The sequence below is a fragment of the Cherax quadricarinatus genome, chromosome 76, assembly GCF_038502225.1.
Source record: "Cherax quadricarinatus isolate ZL_2023a chromosome 76, ASM3850222v1, whole genome shotgun sequence".
NCBI classification, from domain to species: domain Eukaryota; kingdom Metazoa; phylum Arthropoda; class Malacostraca; order Decapoda; family Parastacidae; genus Cherax; species Cherax quadricarinatus.
In genome coordinates, this window is record NC_091367.1 from 1,707,847 (window position 1) to 1,730,401 (window position 22,555).

The 22,555-nt window shown below is 41.2% G+C and overlaps 1 protein-coding gene across 1 annotated transcript in view; it reads right to left on the reverse strand.

Annotated features, from left to right (window-relative positions):
* LOC128703604 (multiple PDZ domain protein) overlaps positions 1-22,555 on the reverse strand; it is a 623,082-nt gene that overhangs the window by 574,117 nt on the left and 26,410 nt on the right. The window contains exons 3-5 of the mRNA XM_070101112.1: positions 16,201-16,335; positions 7,315-7,482; positions 4,726-4,938 (exon numbers count right to left, since the gene is read on the reverse strand). Of these exons, the coding sequence (XP_069957213.1) occupies positions 4,726-4,938; positions 7,315-7,482; positions 16,201-16,335 (516 nt within the window). The remainder of the gene's footprint in view (positions 1-4,725; positions 4,939-7,314; positions 7,483-16,200; positions 16,336-22,555) is intronic.

Genomic DNA, 22,555 nt, shown 5'->3' on the forward strand with positions numbered 1-22,555 from the left:
GTGCCTGCACTCTGAAGGAGGGGTGTTAATGTTGCAGTTTAAAAACTGTAGTGTAAAGCACCCTTCAGGCAAGACAGTGATGGAGTGAATGATGGTGAAAGTTTTTCTTTTTCGGGCCACCCTGCCTTGGTGGGAATCGGCCAGTGCGATAAATATATATATACATATATATACATATATATATATATATATATATATATATATATATATATATATATATATATATATATATATATATATATGGAGGCAAAGAAGGGAATGTATGAAAGTATAGTAGTACCAACACTCTTATATGGATGTGAAGCTTGGGTGGTAAATGCAGCAGCGAGGAGACGGTTGGAGGCAGTGGAGATGTCCTGTCTAAGGGCAATGTGTGGTGTAAATATTATGCAGAAAATTCGGAGTGTCGAAATTAGGAGAAGGTGTGGAGTTAATAAAAGCATTAGTCAGAGGGCAGAAGAGGGGTTGTTGAGGTGGTTTGGTCATTTAGAGAGAATGGATCAAAGTAGAATGACATGGAAAGCATATAAATCTATAGGGGAAGGAAAGAGGGGAAGAGGTCGTCCTCGAAAGGGTTGGAAAGAGGGGGTAAAGGAGGTTTTGTGGGCGAGGGGCTTGGACTTCCAGCAAGCGTGCATGAGCGTGTTAGATAGGAGTGAATGGAGACGAATGATACTTGGGACCTGACGATCTGTTGGAGTGTGAGCAGGGTAATATTTAGTGAAGGGATTCAGGGAAACCGGTTATTTTCATATAGTCGGACTTGAGTCCTGGAAATGGGAAGTACAATGCCTGCACTTTAAAGGAGTGGTTTGGGATATTGGCAGTTTGGAGGGATATGTTGTGTATCTCTATACGTATATGCTTCTAAACTGTTGTATTCTGGGCACCTCTGCAAAAGCAGTGATAATGTGTGAGTGTGGTGAAAGTGTTGAATGATGAAAGTATTTTCTTTTTGGGGATTTTCTTTCTTTTTTTGGGTCACCCTGCCTCGGTGGGAGACGACCAACTTGTTGAAAAAAAAATATATATATATATAGCGAATAATGTACAGGGGACTGGAACCGTGCTCACTCAGAGCTGTAGGCAAATGGGATGATACTGTAACCGGTAGTTCTGTTACATGGTTGTGTCAGTGGCAATAACTGTGACCCTACTGTTTCATCCCACACCACCACCACGGATCTCATGGTACATCCATTCTTTTACCCCTCTTAGCCACATCGTCTATAAATCAAGGATAAGTCGTAACGGAAGATTTATCTTTGGTAAGAGATTGTATGTTTCTCCGCCTCCTGCTACTGCCCCTGTTCCATTAGCTGCTGATGTCTCTGTTCCTTCTCCACCTGCTGCTGTCCCTGCTCCTCTATCTGCTGATATAATTTTCTTCACCTGCTATTGTCCCTGATTCTTCACCTGCTACTCTTCCTTCACCACCTACTACTGTCCCGGTTCATTCACCACCTGCTACTGTTCCTTCAGAATTTGCTACTGTGCAAGAAAGGTATAAAATACCGACAATATGAAAGTTAAGACACATGTGCAACATCTGGATATCTTTATTGTAGACGTTTCGCCATCCAGTGGCTTTATCAATACAGATTCTAGGACATAATAAGAAGACAGTAGAAATATATACAAAAGATGAGGTAATCAGTCCCTCGGCCTTGGAGTTGGTGTTCACAGCATCGTGGTGGAGGAGAATCTGGAGCAAAGGCAAGAAGACTGGCGGTTATATAGGCGTCAGTGGATAGGGACGGGCAGCAGACGAGGGCATAGTCACTGGTAGGCGGGATTCCCCAGTGGAAGTAGGTCCTTCCCAAAGAGATGGGTTAGTTGCAGCAGCCGTGAAGAAGGTCTTTAGATGTCCTCTGAACCAAGATTCCATGATGTTGCAGTGTCTGACAAGTTGTGCAAGAAAGGTATAAAATACCGACAATATGAAAGATATCCAGATGTTGCACATGTGTCTTAACTTTCATACTGTCGGTATTTTATACCTTTCTTGCACAACTTGTCAGACACTGCAACATCATGGAATCTTGGTTCAGAGGACATCTACAAGACCTTCTTCACGGCTGCTGCAACTAACCCATCTCTTTGGGAAGGACCTACTTCCACTGGGGAATCCCGCCTACCAGTGACTGCCCTCGTCTGCTGCACGTCCCTATCCACTGACGCCTATATAACCGCCAGTCTTCTTGCCTTTGCTCCAGATTCTCCACCACGATGCTGTGAACACTAACTCCAAGGCCGAGGGACTGATTACCTCATCTTTTGTATATAGTTCTACTGTCTTCCTATTATGTCCTAGAATCTGTATTGATAAAGCCACTGGATGGCGAAACGTCTACAATAAAGATATCCAGATGTTGCACATGTGTCTTAACTTTCAATTTGCTACTGATAAAGGCAGTTTCTCATCCAACAAACCTAAATGAGAAACAACCAAATGCCATATCTGAACACTGATAACCAAGAATAAGCAAAAAGTGTTTACAGTTTACAGAAAATCTAAACCAACCATCGTTTACGTACTCTTTTCCTACAGCCAGCACACCACACAGGTCAAGGTAAGAACTACTTCTAACCTTTCCTCAGGGCACTAAGACCCTTCAGAATCTCCAGCATCGAACAAAGAAACCAATCACTTCACAATTTCTCAAACTTGGGTACCCTGAGTGGTTCATCCGAATGGATTTTTGTCTCCCAAACAAAAACTATCGAAAAACTTCTCCCCAACACCATCAAATTCAAAATACAGTTCGCCCAAAAATATTTACAAGAAACTCAATATAGGTCAACTATAATTGGGCATCCATATCAACAAAATAGTGTGTAGTTTTTCATTCAAAATTACTGAGAAAGCGTTAGAAGATACTATAATCAATTAGGTGAACAGAGACCAGATGTGATTTCCAAATTCTCCTTCTAACAACACATACCAGCACGCAACATAAGAAAGGAAGAACACTGGAGCAGACCTACTGGTCCATACTAGGCAGGTTCCTCTCGAACCCAAACCTCAAGTTATAATAATATTGGTAGAATTACCGACATGTTATTGTAGCCAAGTTTCGCTCTCCAGGAACTTTGTCCCAGGTATCAAATAATATATACACCAACAACACAGATCTGCTATGGTGAGGCAGAGCTGACATTCACCACCACAAAACCATAATTAGATGATACCTCAGTTGTAGACATCAAGGTAGTTACACTGACACCTCACCTCAAGGCCGATCTTTTATTCAGATGATCTGATGCCAAACGCTCAACACTACATGACACTTACACACGTAACAACCATAAGGTCTTCCTACATAAACAATGCTACTTTCCTCCTTTACGTTTCTTCTGAATAAGAACTCAGGTGGATATCGAAATACAGCTCCCTTAATTTTCGTATTTGTTTTTATGGGTTAAATAATATATAATATAAAGGAGGGGTTTGGGATATTAGTGGTTTGGAGGGACGTCTAAACTGTTGTATCTGATGGTAAAAAGTGTTGAATGATGATCAAGTTTTTCTTTCTTTTTGGGTCACCCTGCCTCTGTGGGAAACGGCCGACGTGTTAATATATATATATATTATATATATATATATATATATATATATATATATATATATATATATATATATATATATATATATATATATATATATATACATATATGGAGGAGTGTGGAAATTAGGAAAAGGTGTGGAGTTAATAAAAGTATTAGTCAGAGGGCTGAAGAGGGGTTGTTGAGGTGGTTTGGTCATTTAGAGAGAATGGATTAAAGTAGAATGACATGGAGAGCATTTAAATCTGAAGAAGGAAGGCGGGGTAGGGGTCGTCCTCGAAAAGGTTGGAAGGGATAAGGGAGGTTTTGTGGGCGAGGGGCTTGGACTTTCAGCAGGCGTGCATGAGTGTGTTCGATAGGAGTGAATGGAGACGAATGGTATTTGGGACCTGGCGATCTGTTGGAGTGTGAGCAGGGTAATATTCAGTGAAGGGATTCAGGAAAACCGGTTATGTTTATATAGCCGGACTTGAGTCCTGGAAATGGGAAGTACAATGCCTGCACTCTAAAGGAGGGGTTTCGGGGTATTAGCAGTTTGGAATGATATGTTGTGTATCTTTATATGTATATGCTTCTAAACTGTTGTGTTCTGAGCACCTCTGCAAAAACAGTGATTATGTGTGAGTGAGGTGAAAGTGTTGAATGATGATGAAAGTATTTTCTTTTTGGGGATTTTCTTTCTGGGTCACCCTGCCTCGGTGGGAGAAGACGGCCGACTTGTTGAAAAAAAAAATATATGTATATATATATATATATATATATATATATATATATATATATATATATATATATATATATATGAGGGTCCCCATGACAGTTCTAGAGGTGGCACCTCCCTATATATATATATATATATATATATATATATATATATATATATATATATATATATATATATATATATATATATATATATATATATATATATATGTGTGTGTGTGTGTGTGTGTGTGTGTGTGTGTGTGTGTGTGTGCTCCGTATGTGTACAATAACGTTTTTCAAGTACGTGTTAGTGTACAGACACGACACACCCAAACAGAAAAAAACAACAGTAAACATTAACGAGAAAAGCAACCAATACTCACCCTTTAACAGTCTTCAACACGTGTAAATGTACCAAGGGCACACCTGAACAATAAACTGTCAACGGGTACTCACCCTGGGTAGAAGGTCAGCTTCGCCGTTGGTAAAGGGTGGCAGGTGGCCGTTGGTGGCCACAACAGCGGCGGCGGCAGCGGTGGGAACGACGACGATGGCGGAGGAGGAGGAAGCAACAGGAGGGAAGCCGTTGTGTAGCTGGCTGAGCCGGCGCTCCAGTTCTTCGGGATCATTGAGCACTCGAGTCTCCACGATGGGTGCTGACCGGCCCACCTGAAATAATCAACAACAAAACATTTGCAAAACCGCAGGTCTGGCTTGTTTTATCTACTGAATGGTTATAATCATAACCCTAATTTTTAAAGAGGTGGAGTGGTAAGTCAGTGGAAGGCCTCGGTCAGATGACCAAAAACTCCAGCTGAGGGTCATCATGTGACTAAGACTCGCGTCAGGAAACACTTGTCCTGCTTCCTGACAAACCTTACTTAATGTAACCTGGCTTGTCTTGACTTAAAACCCTCCGTTCAGTGACCACTGGGCAACATTATTACATTCACGGGAAACCGCTAAATCAGCTAGGGTCATACAGTGTTAAAGAAAACAACATATCCTATTTTCTGGCATATAAGGCGCGTCGCCCCCCCCTGTCTTGAAAAATCATCTTGCGCCTTATATGCTCAAGGTCAGGGTCAAGGGTAGACTTTGGGCTACACTAACGTTACGTTACAACTTCTTGGACACATTGTCTTAATACTCGTGCGCCTTACATGCAGGAAAACATGTTAAAGGTGGCAGTAATCATCGCCCCCTCGTCCCGGTCTCAGACCAAGCTTCCTAAATACAGTGATAATGTGTATAGTGATAATTAAAGTACTAATTTATAATGATAACTTATGAATATAAAGAATATGATTTAACTTGGACTGATAAGTAAAAAAAACATAGTCAAGTAAAATGTAAACAAAAGGTAGAAACATTTGTAAGACAAAATGCAATTATTATTAGATAGAAAAACAATCACTAAACCCGTGTGGGTTGATTTATTCAGCCAGATATTAAGGAGTCAGGTCGCAGGGGGCGATGACCCCCCCAGACTCATCAACATCTATTCCGACAATGTTTCTGACAGCTGGTGTATGCCAGCATACACGTGAGAAGAGGAATTAGTATTCGGTGTATTAATGTGTATTTTAGGGTAAATGTAAATGGCTTTGAACTTTTTCCTGTACTCGCATAGAAGGGTTCATACCAGGTCTCTGGTATGAACCAGGTCTCAAACTTGTGGAGTAATTCACTTAGGAGGGCACACGAATTTCTTTCATCTCGTGACTACTCTCTCTCTCTCTCTCTCTCGCACTCTCTCTCCTGACCATGACTTCCTGCTACCATGACTGCCATGCATATATCATCACATATCTTTCCCTTTTCGTTTTAATACCAATTATCTCTCTTACTTTCAACACATCATTAGATTTTTTTTTTCATAATGGGGAAAAATAGTTTGAATTTCCAATCGAAATCAAAATTGTCAAGATGATAAAAAAAATTCTGTGGATTATAAAGTGCGAAAATTTTGATTTGCATTTTTTTTGTAATTACTGTGTTCATTATAATAAATTATGCAAGTTTGATTTTGTTTCAGGTTATGCGAATTTTTTGTTTTGTGTTCACTGAGGTGTAATGAATGTGTATGAGACTCTGGTTCTTGTATAACACACGTATGATATTCGTTTCTGTGTTCCATTCACAATATTGTGAATGGAATACTGTTTAGTGTTCCATTCACTGGAAAACAAAGAACGGAACACTGTTGTTAAGTGTTCCAATCACTAGAGGAAAGAGAACATAAGAACAGAAGGTATACTGGCCCATACAAGGCAGGTCTTTATCAAAACCTTGTATATCCAAGCAGGTGGAATATACTGGCTGACCTTGTACAACCAAGCAGGTGGAATATACTGGCTGACCTTGTACAACCAAGCAGGTGGAATATACTGGCTGGCCTTGTACAACCAAGCAGGTGGAATATACTGGCTGGCCTTGTACAACCAAGCAGATGGAATATACTGGCTGACCTTGTACAACCAAGCAGGTGGAATATACTGGCTGACCTTGTACAACCAAGCAGGTGGAATATACTGGCTGGCCTTGTACAACCAAGCAGGTGGAATATACTGGCTGGCCTTGTACAACCAAGCAGGTGGAATATACTGGCTGACCTTGTACAACCAAGCAGGTGGAATATACTGGCTGACCTTGTACAACCAAGCAGGTGGAATATACTGGCTGACCTTGTACAACCAAGCAGGTGGAATATACTGGCTGACCTTGTACAACCAAGCAGGTGGAATATACTGGCTGGCCTTGTACAACCAAGCAGGTGGAATATACTGGCTGACCTTGTACAACCAAGCAGGTGGAATATACTGGCTGACCTTGTACAACCAAGCAGGTGGAATATACTGGCTGGCCTTGTACAACCAAGCAGGTGGAATATACTGGCTGACCTTGTACAACCAAGCAGGTGGAATATACTGGCTGACCTTGTACAACCAAGCAGGTGGAATATACTGGCTGACTTTGTACAACCAAGCAGGTGGAATATACTCGCCTCTCTGACCTTTTACATCCTAGGAGGAGCCAACTCACCTGTCTGACCTGAAAGTCCGGGGAGGTTGGTTCTATGGGTCTAGCCACGACTAGTCTGACGTGTGAGCCACTCTGGCGAAGCACGACGGCCACCTGGTCACTACCCATCCCGCGAAGATTCACTTCTCCGATCTGAAGGATGTGATCGCCAGACTGAAGCCTCGCGTCCTGTAATCCACAGAAGAAAAGGATTCCTTAGAATAAAAGTCACAACATTGTGAATAAAAGTAACAAACTGTGAACACAATTTACAATATTGTGACTAAAATTAATAATAGTGTAAATAAAATGAATAATATTGTGAGTAAAATAAATACATGTATTGTAATTAAAATTAATAATATTGTGAATAACCGTAAAAAATAGTGAATAAAATTCACAATATTGTGAATGTTTACAATATTGTTGATAGAATAAAATTCAAAATGAAGTTCCATCCTCCTCTTCCTCTTTCTCCACCTCTTCTTCCTCAGCACTTCATCCTCCTCCTCCATCTACCCTCCCTCGCCTCCATCTACCCTCCCTCGCCTCCATCTACCCTCCCTCGCCTCCATCTACCCTCCCTCGCCTCCATCTACCTTCCCTCGCCTCCATCTACCCTCCCTCGCCTCCATCTTGATGCCCTATAATTCCTTCAGTGATGAAAAATTGGTAAATTATATTGAAGGTTTTCCACATACTAATTATAGCAATTATTCAATTATTGTACCACGTGTCCTAATGTTTCAGCAATTATTGTTCCACGTGTCCTGTTTCAGCAACTGTTCCACGTGTCCTAACATTTCAACACTTGTTCCACGTTTCCTAACATGGGATAAATCGTTGTTTCACTAGGTAAGTGGTGGAGGGGAACACCAAACACAGTTTCAAGTCTACGTATGATCCGGCTTTGGAGGTCATCGGTCAGAGAAGCCGGTCGATAGTGATTAAGAATCAGAGCCAGGAGCTGTGACTCGATGTAACATTTTTACGACTCTCTGTAAACAAGAATATTGATCAATGTTTATTTCTTATTTTCTGTAATTACCATTATTATATTCATGGAAAGCGCTAAATCCATAGGGGTTATCAGCGCCTAAGAAATGAACACAATCACCTTTCACCCCCATAGAGAGGGTGGTAGTCTCCAGGTTTCGCTCAAGCTCTGGGCGAAACGACTGTCTTACGGATAAAGCTTCCTCTGCCCTAAGTGCCTTTGTATAGGCCATTTATTGCTGGCACTGTGCCTTCCTAGCAGGCTGTTGGTGCTAGCGGCCCGTATACATACAGCCATCACAACCTTGGTTACAATAAAATAGTCTTGTATATCTATCTGGTGGTCTGTGGTGCTCGTGCGGGTTTTGAGACACGCACACGTCACAATTTCCATTAAGGTTGACGAGACAAACCTTTTAATTTTATATATTTGGCGAGAGAGAGAGAGAGAGAGAGATTGTGGTCATTTTCTCATCACTTTGACAACTAAGTCACTCAGCACTCACATCCATATTATGTATGTATGTATGTATGTATATATATATATATATATATATATATATATATATATATATATATATATATATATATATATATATATATATATATATATATATATATATATAGTGCCGAATAGGCAGAACCTGCGATCTTGCCTTAAATGGAAACGCTCATCTTGCCATATAGGACAAGTGAAAATTTTTGTATGCAATAATTTCGCCAAAATCGTTCTGAACCTACGTAAAAAAAATATATTTGATTGTGTTTTAGTACTAAATTATTGTAAACGTATTTAAAATATATTTAGTTGGGTTAGGCTAAAATAAATTGCTCTTGTTATAAGAAGGTTAGGTATGTTTTCTAAGTTTCTTCTGGCGGAAAATTAAAATTTTTTATATTAACATTAATGAAAAAATATATCTTTAAACGTATAAGAGAAAATTTCAGAAAGGACTTAATTTTAAATGGGTTCTTGCTAATTGACCAGTTTTACATATTCGGCACGACATTTTGTATGTATATATATATACACACACACACACACACACACCTACCGTCCGACTTACGCTCTGCTCGACATACGACCACTCGTACTTACGACCATACTGTTTACAGCTTATCTTAAGTTATTTTGTACTTTTCTGTTCATGCATACGAATGTTTTCGTATATTTTCATGCATATGAATGTTTTGTATGCAAATAAACAACTGTTTGTTTTGTACACAGTGTTTCTCCTAAACCTGACAGTATAAAATACAGTACTAAAAGCATAAGGTTAAACTTGCATCCATTTTGACTTACGACCGGTTGGTCGATATATATTATACATGTGGCTACGCGTCACAGCTACACAAGGGGAAAAGGGTGGAGGAGCACCTGCAAACAGGTGGTTATGGGAGAGATGCGTGTGCCTAATACTTAGTCGACAGAGACTGATCTCAAGGTGATAATTCCTGTTAAAAGAGGAGGGCCAAACATGCACATGGTACTCAGCCCTGTACACCTTGCGTCTAGTCTGCAGTGCCCACTCTCTCTCCCAGTTCCCAAGGACAGATCTGTGGATGTGGCAGCATATCTACTACAGAGTGGGTTCACTACAGCAGCCTTTGTTTCAATATCCGCCTGTTCATTTACTAGGACACCAACATGGCCCAGGCACCAAAAACACTTCAAATCCTTTTGCTAACTGTGGATACCTGCCAACCACTCCTTGATCTTTTGGACCATATGGTAGATGCATGGTGGGCCAGATTATAGACTGAGCACATTGGGAATCCGAGTACACAGTGAACCGAAAACCAACTAAGCTAGCTATCAGGGTAAGAGAAGGGAGGATGTATGGAGCTCTACAGTGAACTCTTTCTAACTACGCACAATAAGAGTCCTGGTTTAGAAAGAAACGTAAGCAAACACTAGGACATATTTAAAGTGATCAAGGTCCCAGGACCGAAACGTTTTCTAATAAATATGTTCTAGTATTTGCTTACGTGTCTTTCTAAACCAATCTGTCGGTATCTTTTACCAAGGTTTATACAATAAGAGTCCTGACCGGCAATTATAGTAGGCCAACATTACACTCGTTCGTTGACTCGTCAGTGAAGATTTTTATCCTTGAAGAATGTGCCAAATCATGCTCCAAAATATTAACCAAGGTTGTTCCCGGAGCTCGGTAGTTAGAGGTCCCCATCCACTGCCAACAACGACGCACCTCAGGCACCATCCAAGGAGGACAGAGAGAGAAGCCAACTTCTCAGACTGCAGACACATTGAGGCCACAGCCCAAGAAAGGGGTCCGCATCTGAATGCCAAATGGCACAGGAAGCCTTGCACAACGAGTAAGGGCCTCCCTCACCCCATTCACCCCTCCGCAAAGACATCAGCAGAAGCCAGGCTGCCAGAAGATCAACGAACCTGAAGGAGGTAGCACAAGCCGAGTTTCTCAAGGCGGACATCTAGAGGAAAAAGGTCACCAGACTCAACACAAGAGGTTTTCAAGTGGTGAAGTACGAAATGCGCCCATGAAAAGCTGGATCACCAAATGATAAAACAAGGCTCACAAAGAGCAGCAGAAAAAAGCTGGCCGTGGAGTAGATCCTGCAGAAGGAGAGGGAAAAAAATAGGATAACATCACACGTAGACAGCACATAGGAGAGAGAAGCTTACGACGACGTTTGGGTCCGACTTGGACCATTTACGAAGTCACACCAACACAAAAGATGGTAGGTAGGTATGTTTGTCAGGAAACAGTACAAGCATTTCCTGACGCGGGTGTTAGTCATACGATGATCCATAGCTGGAGCTTTTGGTCACTTCAATTCCCTGCATCAAGAGCCCTTCACCAGCATCAAGGGCTTCCTGGGAGTACAACTGTTCCTCTGCCTCCTGCTTTATCAGCCTCTGCTTGTTCTCTCCTTCGCCACGCACTTGTGTTCTTGCACACGTGACGCGGGTGATCTATCGCCTCGCCATTTTGAATTTATTGTCAACCAGGGCTTTTGGTCGCTATAATTTATGTATATTTGTAACCGGCTATCTTGCTGTTTTATGACTCAGCTGGTTCACTATGTGGCAGCTGATGGACTCTTTGGCAGCTGGTGGACTCTCTGGCGGGTGGCTGGTGGACTCTTTGGCAGCTGGTGCACTTCTGGTGCACACTTTGGGAGTTGGGACACCTTGGCAGCTGGTGCACTCGACAGTTGGTGCACTTTTTGGCAGCTGGCGCATTCTTGGCAGTAGGTGCACTCCTGGCGGCCCGACATAAAACTAGGCATCCTGCAGCTTGGTTCACGTCCTGGTCAACCAGGCTGTTGGTACTAGCAGCATGCAGTTCAACGCAGACCCAGCTGATCAGGCGTCAACTTGGGAAACTTAGACTTGAAGACAGCTGGAGACCTGTCGGTAATTCCCCTTATATATTATCTTTTAGTTATTCTGCTTACTTTTTTTTTGCACCGTCTGCCGTGTCTCCTGCTCTCGTGAGGAGTGATTTCGATGTGCTGATTTGGGACTAGTAATTCCTCCAGAATTATGATGCATCTTTATTGCCTACGTTCCAGGAAGTACAGCTCCATATTCCACATCTGCGACTTTGCCCGCCTTTAATTTATCTTGGGAGGCGCTAAACCCGTAGAGATTATACAGCGCCTGTGTGTGTGTTTGTAGGGGGGGGGGGGGATGGATGGAAGGCATTCAGGCCCAATTCAGGAAACTGGAGAACAGATCCAATTCCCTAAATCGAGAGCCCCTCACCGCCTTGAAACGGACTGCTAATGTGCAGTAATGTTCTAGTATATGGAGCGCAGGGACTCTCTCTCTCTCTCTCTCAGCATTACCAATATCTACACAAATAACCAGTACACAGGAGAAAGAAACTTTTGACAACGTTTCGGTCCGACTTAGACCATTCAACTGTCACACACTAACACCTTCATGTGTTAGTGAGACTAGTTAATGGTCCACGTCGGACCGAAACGTCGTCAAAAGTTTCTATATGCGGGTTAGCTGTGTATTGCATCAACACACTTTTTTTTTCCTACACTACCAAACTATCTTGAACACGCCACAGAAACGTCAACATATTATGTACATATAATAATCAATTGCTCAAAATTTCCTCAATTTTTTACTGCACAAACTGAAATAGATGTAACATCACTGATTTTTTTTTCATCCTGCAATATTTTTGTTTATAAGTTGAGGGCACCTACTTACCTATTTGGAGGGTATTCCGGGGGATCAACGCCCCCGCCGTCCGGTCCTCGACCAGGTCTCTCGATAGAACAGGGCCTGACCAACTAGGCTATTACTGCTGGCCGTACATAGTCCAACGTACGAACCACAGCCCAGCTGATCCGACATTGACTTTAGGGGTCTACTGGTAATTCCTCTTATGGCTGGTAGGAGGTTGTTGAGCAGTCTTGGACCTCGGACACTTTTGTGTTTTCTCTTAGTGTACTAATGGCGCCCCTACTTTTCACTGAGGGTATGTTGCATCGCCTGCCCAGTATTTTGCTTTAGTAGGGAGTCATTTCTGTGTGCAGATTAGAGACCAGTCCTTCTAAAATTTTCCAAGTGTAGATTATGATACAGCTCTCTCGCCTGCGCTCCAGTGAGTATAAGTCAAGTGCTTCCAGGTGTTCCCAGTAGTTAAGGTGTCTGATGGAACTTATACGTGCAGTAAAGGTTCTCGGTACATTCTCTAGATTTGCAGTTTCACCTGCCTTGAATGGGAATGTTAATGTACAGCAGTATTCCAGCCTAGAGAGGACAAGTGATTTAAAAAGGATCATCATTGGCTTAGCATCTCTTGTCTTGAATGTTCTCATTTTCCTCGCAGATGTGATAGTAGAACTGTTGTGATCCTTGAAGGTGAAATCCTCAGACATTACCACTCCCAGGTCCTTCACATTACTTTATTTTTCCGCTTTATTGTGTGATTAGAGTTTGTAGTAGACTCGGGGTTCTAGTTATTATTTCCTCCAGTTTTCCACAAGGGAGTCGTTGGAATTTGTCTTCACTGAACATCATATTGTTCTCCGGGACCGGTTTTAAATTTTCAGTAACAGTGAAATGTAGGGAGGGAAAGGTTCATGCAACTATTGAAAAGTACAGGCGCCTGCTGGTCTATTTTACATAGCCGCTTCCGAATTTTGGTCTCTCTGGGATAACTTGAGAAAGCCTCCTCTGAACTGCTTCAATAATGTACCCTGAGGAATGAGACACGTGTGCAAAATTTGAGAATCTTTACTGAGGAATCGTTTCGCCAGTCAGTGGCTTCTTCAGTCCAATACAGAGAAGAACGATGGAAGATGAGGAACATAATAAGGTATCAGTCCCTCAGCCTGAGTCGACTCCAGTCTGAGGGACTGATTACCTCATTCTCCTCACTTTCCACTGCACTGGACTGAAGACGCCACTGGCTGGCGAAACATGTTTCCTCGATAAGATTCCCAAATGTTGCATAATTGCTTCATTCTTCAGTTTGTCGGTTTTGTAAACCATCACATATGTGAAGCCTCTTATGCCGCACTCTGAACCATTCCTTTAGCATGGACTGAGGTAGAGGGGACTAGGTTATAGGGATACCGGAATGCATTTCTCAGAGCAGTGACCCAAGCATATATTATTATTAATTATCATCAAAAACACCTTGTGAAATAAAAAATATATAATCGTTAAGAATAGGGGAATAAGAAACAAGTGTCGATAAAACAAGAGACAATAAATCACAGATATTTATAAAAATAGTCGAGAGTAATGGTAATAAAAGAAGAAACAAAAGTCATCACTCAGGAGGCAGAGATTAATATTACATCAGATAACCTTAATAAACACCGATGATAGACCCATTATTTCTCTCTCTCTCTCTTTCCTCTCTCCTCTTTCTTTTTTTTCTCTCCCATATTCTCTTTTTTCTCTCCCCCTTATCTCTCTTTTCTCTCCCCCTTCTCTCTTTTCTCTCCCCCTTCTCTCTCCTTTCTCTCCACCCTTTCTCTCTCTCTTTCTCTCTTCTTTCATCATTATTCAACACGACCTTCACCGCTGCATGTAAGAAGGAACAGAATGTAAGAGAAAGATGTAAAGAGGACAAAGAAGACAGCGGAAAAACAAGTGGAAGAGAAAGAATAAGAACATAAGAAAGGAGGCACACTGCAGGAGGCCTGTTGGCCCATACTAGGCAGGTCCTTTACAATTCATCCCACTAACAAAACATTTGCCCAACCCAATTTTCAATGCCACCTAAGAAATAAGCTCTGATGTGAAAGTCCCACTCAAATCCAACCCCTCCCACTCATGTACTTATCCAACCTAAATTTGAAACTACCCAAAGTCCCAGCCTCAATAACCCAACTAGGTAGACTGTTCCACTCATCAACTACCCTATTTCCAAACCAATACTTTCCTATGTCCTTTCTAAATCTAAACTTATCTAATTTAAATCCATTACTGCGGGTTCTCTCTTGGAGAGACATCCTCAAGACCTTATTAATATCCCCTTTATTAATACCTATCTTCCACTTATACACTTCGATCAGGTCTCCTCTCATTCTTCGTCTAACAAGTGAATGTAACTTAAGAGTCTTCAATCTTTCTTCACAAGGAAGATTTCTAATGCTATGTATTAATTTAGTCATCCTACGCTGAATGTTTTCTAACGAATTTATGTCCATTCTGTAATATGGAGACCAGAACTGAGCTGCATAATCTAGGTGAGGCCTTACTAATGATGTATAAAGCTGCAGTATGACCTCTGGACTTCTGTTGCTTACACTTCTTGATATAAATCCCAGTAATCTATTTGCCTTATTACGTACGCTTAGGCATTGCTGTCTTGGTTTAAGGTTGCTGCTCACCATAACCCCCAAGTCCTTTTCGCAATCTGTATGGCTAAGTTCTACATCATTTAACTTATAAGTACTAGGGTTATGGGCACTCCCAAGCTTCAGAACCTTGCATTTATCTACATTGAACTGCATCTGCCACTTTTCTGACCAAGAATAGACTTTGTTTAAATCCTCCTGAAGTTCCATAACATCTACGTTTGAATCAATTATCCTACCTATCTTTGTGTCATCGGCGAATTTGCTCATATCACTAGTAATTCCTTCATCAAGATCATTGATATATATTATAAACAACAACGGGCCCAAGACTGATCCCTGTGGAACGCCACTTGTTACAGATCCCCACTCGGACTTAACCCCATTTATGGACACTCTCTGCTTCCTGTCAGTGAGCCATGACTCGATCCACGAGAGCACTTTTCCCCCAATGCCATGAGCTGCCACTTTCTTTAACAGTCTATGGTGCGGAACTCTATCAAAAGCCTTACTAAAATCTAAAGAGAAGAAGGTAAATTGATAAATAAGAGACGAAATAAAGGATAATAGCCGTTACGCAGGTATGGATACAGGTCCACCAGGTAATGTCACGCAGGTAAAGTTACAGGTTCACCAGGTAATGTCACGCAGGTAAAGATACAGGTCCACCAGGCAATGTCACGTAGGTAAAGATACAGGTCCACCAGGTACTGTCATGCAGGTAAGGGAGTACAGGTCCACCAGGTACTGTCACGCAGGTAAGGGTGTACAGGTCCACCAGGTATGCTGTGCTCCTCCCTTAAGTGACGTGTCTGACCTCACTAGGTCTTAAGTCGGTGGGAGAACTGGACCTGCCTCGCATAGGCCAGTAGGCCTGTTGCAGTGTTCCTTCTTTACGTTCTTATGTGCTGCTACGCAGGTAAAGATACAGGTCCACCAGGTACTGTCACGCAGGTAAGATACAGGTCTACCAGGTACTGTTACGCTGGTAAAAATACAGGTCCACCAGGTACTGTCACGCTGGTAAAGATACAGGTCCACCAGGTACTGTCACACAGGTAAGGGTGTAATGGTCGACCAGGTACTAACCCTGTCAGCGACGCCCCCAGGAAGGATAGTCTTGACCACAACTCCCGTAGATTTGCCACCGATGATGCCGAAGCCCAGGCCAGAGCCATCGTTGATCAGGTCGACAACCTCGACCTGTGCCCACTCCGTGTTCAGCTGCAACAACAACAAAAACTAGTTAAAATCACTTCAGGGCATCCCTGTATGAATGCCAGTCAACCGGATATTTAAAAAAAAAAATTAATTTAAGTTCATGATCAGCCAAGTTGGCTGATAGGATTTAAAGTCAATTGGCATTTCAGTTCCTGATCAACCAGGTTGGTTGATAGGATTTGAAGTCAATTGATATTATAGGAGGGTCTCTAAGGCTACATATCACATATTCAACACCAGTCAAGAATACTTAATTCCTAAAAGTAGGGATTAACTAAACTCTCATTATACATAGGGTAAAAACTATACACCTGACAGTGTGTATACCCTGTGACACAGCCAGAGTCAGAAGGCTTCACTCACAAAGGTTGTCTATTGCCAGATAATTAGAGCAGAAAAACTGCTATAGAGGATAAGCAAGTTGCAAAAAAATATAAATATTCAGTGTTTAACAAACATTATATCTCAGTCCACAACAGGATTCGAACCTGTACACACACACTGTATGGAAAGTACTGTGTACTCTGCTACAGTGTGTGCAGGTTCGAGTCCTGCTGCTGTGGACTGATATAAATTGTAAGATCAAAATTTCGAACGTTTGCGAAATTTGTTGTAGAGAAAATACTTAAACGTCTATATTTCTTCCCTGTATTCCGTCATTCTGTAAACTCTGGCGTCAAACTCAGGGATTAAATCTCACTCCACAGGCGCTGTATGACACATAATATTTTAGTGCTCACCGGAAAATATAATACGAATAACTGCGATACATACGATGAAATACGGAAAAAACTGTTCACTACATAAAAAGATGGAAATATATGAGGAAAAGAAGTAAATATAAAACAAAAAAACACGAAAATGAAAAAATGGAGGAAAATAAGGAATAAAGAGGAGGAATGAGATGAACAAAAGAGCATAAGGAAATAAAATCAAGTAATTTTAAAGGAAACAGAGAATGAGGGGAGAGGTGAGAAATGGGAAGTTAACAAGACAGGAAATGAATATAAAGGGGAAAGACGAGACGCCAGGAGAGGGGAAGACGAGAAGAAGAAAGAATAAACAAGGCGGGAAAAGAAAAAGGAAAGGAAAGAAAGGAGGAGGAAGAAGGGAAGGAGGGGGGAAAGAAAAAGAAAAGAGGGAGTGTATTTTTAATTTGGTGTGTAAGGGGGGCATTCACGGTATCTCACGGACAAACAATTTTACTTTGCGTGTAAAATTTACGGGCAAAAAATTTTGCGTTTAAAAGTAGGGGCAAAAAACTATGCGTGTCAATGTCACGGGAAAAACACCCAAATGGTTTCAATGCCGGGCAAACAACTGCAGGCCAATTAATAAAGAGGGGAAAAAACCCTATGTGTGTCAATTTTCCCGGCCCAAACAACCTACTTTGCGTGTACAATGTGGGCAAACAACTATGCGTGTCAATGTCACGAAGGAAACAATATGCGTGTCCCAATGTCAGGGGCAAACCCCCCAATGGTTTTGCAAAGGGAACGGGAAACAGCTATTCCCCAATGTCAGGGAAAAAACAATTTCCGTTTCAATATCCGGGCAAACAACTATGTGTACAATTTTTGGAAAAACCCCTTTTTGAAATGTACAATGTCACGGGCAAAAAACCCTATGCTTTAAACAATGTCACGGGGAAAACCACCCTATGCGTGTAAAATTCACGGGAAAACAACATGCGTCCTAATTGGGCAAACAGCTATCGTGTACAATGTCACGGGAAAAACAACTACGCGTGTACAATTCCGGGAAAACCTATGTTTGTCAATGTTACGGACAAAAACTCTTCCCTGTACAATGTCAGGGGCAAACTACAAACCGTGTCCAATGTCACGGACAAACCCTTTACTTTGCGTTTTACTGTCCGGGAAAACAATTTTCTATGCGTGTAATGTCACGGGAAAACTCCCATGCGTGTAAATGTCCCCGGACAAAAAACTACTTTGTGTTTTCAATGTCACGGACAAACAACACTACTTTGCGTGTAAAAGTAGGACAAACAACTACTTTTTGTACAATGAGGGGAAGCAACTCCCAAACTGTCTCACGGGCAAACAACTACTATGCGTGTCAATGTCCCCGGACAAACTCTATGCGTGTACAATGTCACGGACAAACTACTTTTGCGTGTGCAATGCCGGACAAACAACTACTTTGCGTGTAAAATTGGGGCAAACAACAAATTGTACAATGTCACGTGTAAACAACTATGCGTGTACAATGTCACGGGCAAAAAAATTTATTATTACAATGTCACGGCAAACAACTGTGTTAACAATGTCCGGGCAAAACAACTATGTACAATGTCACGGGAAAACAACTATGCGTGTCAATGTACGGGCAAACAAATTGTACAATTCGGGCAAAAAACAATTTTTTTTCCCAATGTCCGGGTAAACAACTATGTGTGTCAATGTCACGGGCAAACTATGCGCTTCCCAAAAAAACGGGGCAAAAACTGTTGAAACAATGTCACGGGTAAACAACTGTTTACAATGTCAGGGCAAACTATGCGTGTACAATGTCAGGGAACAAAAATATGCTTTACAAATGTCACGGGAAAACAACTATTGTTTCAATTTTCGGGTAAACAACTGTGTTTTAAAATTCACGGGAAAAACAACTGTGTGCAATGTCAGGGGAAAACAATTTGCTTAAAGTTTTCTTTTGGACAGAGCTAGGTGTCCCAATTCACGGCCCAAACAACTACTATGCGTGTATAATCATTTCTGACAACAAACACCCACAGGAGTAACAACGAGTCCCTCATCCTCGTCAGCGTAAATAATTGCTCATTAACAAAAGGAATTACCAGTAAAGTAATTAATCCTGAAAAGGCCGACGGCGCAAGTCATCGTTTTAAATTTTTCGCGGCATTTCCCGGGGAGTCATAAATTTTCCCGGGGGAAATACCCAACCCAAAAGGTCAAAAAGGGGGATTAACCGGTAAAAAGGTCGACACGGGAAAAACGGCCGAAAAGCCCCGGGGGCCCTTCCCCTTTCTCCCGGGGTTTTGGGGTTCATCCGTTCTTCGTATTCGTTTTTTTTGGCGGTTGGGGGAGTCAAGTCACCCCCCCGGGCCCCACCTCTTCGTTGATCGCTAGGTCCACACACTCGTGTGCTCGTTCGTGTGAGCATGTGCTCGTCCGTTTTTTTTTCTACCTATTCGTAGCTACAGTAACAAATCTATTTTCGTATTGTCCCATTTTCAACATTTTTCATCGGATTTTCGGTCTACAAAACCCATTTTGTTGCATATCACTGGTCCGTCATTCTATAGAATAAAATTCTCGTGTCCCCTCGGCTCCACTTTTCCCCTCACTTTACAACTGTGACCTCTTGTTGATAATGGTGACTTTTTGATCTATTCTTTACTCTCTTTTTACAACCTTATACGTCGTTATCAAGTCTCCTCCTCCCTTGTTATCGGCCCGTGTTTTTTTGAGCACCTGCCATTATAACTCAAGTTTTCACCTTATTTTACTACACAGACGTTTCGCCCTACAGGGAATTCATCAAATCAGCTGATGAAGTGATGTGGACCTTAGCTAACGAAACATCATGAGTAAAACATCGTAACCAGCAAATTGTACCACCATACTGCAGGAATAAACACAATGTTTACAAATTTACACTTGAAAACCATTTTGTAAGTGTTCTCTGGACATTTCTCTAATTTGTCCACATGTTGTGTAAGTGTAAACACCCCAGAGCTGCAGCCTCCAAGTTTACCTTACATATTGTAAACACCTTTAACAATTCCCATTCATATATCTGGAAGCAATTTTATAGTAAGCCAATATTTCTCACAATTTCCATTACGTTCTTCATGTGACATTTTTTTCCCTTTTCTCCGTTTCTTTCCCTCCCTTTTTTTTTATCAGCGTTTATCTACATCCATTTTTTTTAAACATTTTTTTTCACACACTATCTTTTAAAAAATGGTGATAGCCAACCTGCTTTCCTTTTAATTTGAATCCCGACCTATTTTTTTCCCTTTCCCATTTGGGTTTAATTATCCTCATTTCAGCTATCTATTTTTGGATTCAAATCCCCCCTTTTTATTTAAAAAAACCTATTTCTTGTGAAAAGTTTCCTGGGTTTTCCTGGGAGAGTTTCGGGGTCCCAAAGCCCCCGGCCCGTCCGGACCAGGCCTCCTGGTGGATCAGAGCCTGATCAACCCCGGCTGTTGCTCTGCTCCCCCGCAAACCAACATGACCACAAAACCCATTTCCTCCCCCCAAATGAAATTTTCTGTTTTTTTCCCTTTTTTTATGTAGGTTTTTTTTAATATATTTATAGATGGGGGTTTTAAAAAAAGTAAATAGGGTCTTGGCAAAGGCATGGGGTTAAGATAAAAATCACCCCACAAAATGGGGTTTCACAGCTGCTCTTTTTCTATTTAACTTTTTTGGGAGATTCTGAAGAGAAAATTCCCGAAAATTGGTGGATGAATTTGGTAGGGTGTTATAAGAAGAAAATTAAAAAGGGGAATACAAAGGAAAAAGTAAGGTTTGAGGATAACCGGGTTGGGGGATGAAAGATTGAATATCAGATTGGAGGGAGAAATATGGAGGAATTTATTTCTGACCTCCTGGAATCTCTTGAGATGCTTCATTGCTCCCTAAACTGGATGTTTTTTTTCTGATTTTTTCCTCACTGCTCTCCAGCACCGTCTATTAAATCATCATTATTTTCATTTCCTTCTTCTGGAATAACCCGATTCCATCTTCATATATATTAAAAAAAAAATCTTTATATAAATTATGCAAATCTGACCTTTGAAAGAAGCGCTAAACCCATTAGGGTATCTCATAGTCGTTCCTCTTTACGTGTTTCATTTCCTAAGCCACATTCAACAGTGAACAATCTAAGTGGATTGAGACAGTTCAGGTTGAAATTTCTTCCTGTGTTTAGTAAATACTAAGTCAGATATTGACGCTGTGTTGTCTCACATGTATTATCTAAATTATATTATATTTAGGAATGTAACTATTTATCTGCTGTGGCAACTTTCTATGCTGTCCACTTTATAGTTAAAAATCTCCACTTACGATAACTCTTCGTGGTCACTTTCGTCAATAAATCCCTTAGTATATCAAGTGGAGATACGCTGCAATTTTTTAAGTGTAGTGCAAGCGCGCCTCTGGCAAGACAGGGATGAAGCGAATGATGATGGAAGTGTTTCCTCTTTCTCGGTTCACACTGCCCCGTCGGGAAAGGGTCGATGTTCTAATAAAAAATAAGTAATCCCTCATTTATCTTATCTCTTCTCTTCTCTCTCTCCCAGGTATCATTAAACAGTGGGTGGTGTCCATTAAATATTACGAGCTAGTCATTTTTACTTTCCATTTTTATCATTAAAATTATATATTGGGGTATGTAAATTTTCTTAGTTCATAGTTTAACTAACCACGGCACGGGTGGGGTTAGAACCCATGGCAAGTCATGGGTTCAAATCCCATCCGTTCCGTGGCTTGTTTACAATCATGTCACGATTTCGCGAGTCATTTCTTTAACATTGCCACGGGGCCTACCTTGTCTACTCTGTCTCTCCACACTGAGTAGTTTCCCCTCGAACCACTGAAACAGTACATTTGTATTATACTTTCGGTTACACTACGTCACATTATCAGTCAGTTATGATACTCCTTACTTATATAGATGGAATAATTTCAGAATGATTATAAGTCTAGAAAATATTTAAAATGGTGTTTATCTAATTCTTTCATTTTCTATTTCTTTTAGTTTGTTCTCTATTCCATGTTCATGTTTTTGAGAGAACATTCGATGGTACTGTCCCGTTACTCTCTAAAATCTTCTCATCTTCCTCATTATTATTCTCACTTAGCCTGTTACCCGTGTCTCACAAGTTCTTAACTTCAGAGGTCTTGTGTGATTTGTATAACATTACACGGTATCCTCCCTGGAAAGGTCTTGTGATTTGTATAACCTTCCATCCTCCAGTTACATGACGTTCCTAGATATGTTTAGCAGTTCTTTCTTTTATGCGCTGTCTTAGTCAATGGCATATTTCGTTTTATACATAGTTTTACAAGGTTGGCTTAGGGTTCGTAACTTTATTTACGAGCTAAGAGCCGTTACTTTCATCTCTCAGTCTCTCTCTCTGTCTCTCTCTCTGTCTCTCTCTCTCTCTCTCTCTCTCTCTCTCTCTCTCTCTCTCTCTCTCTCTCTCTCTAACACTCAACTT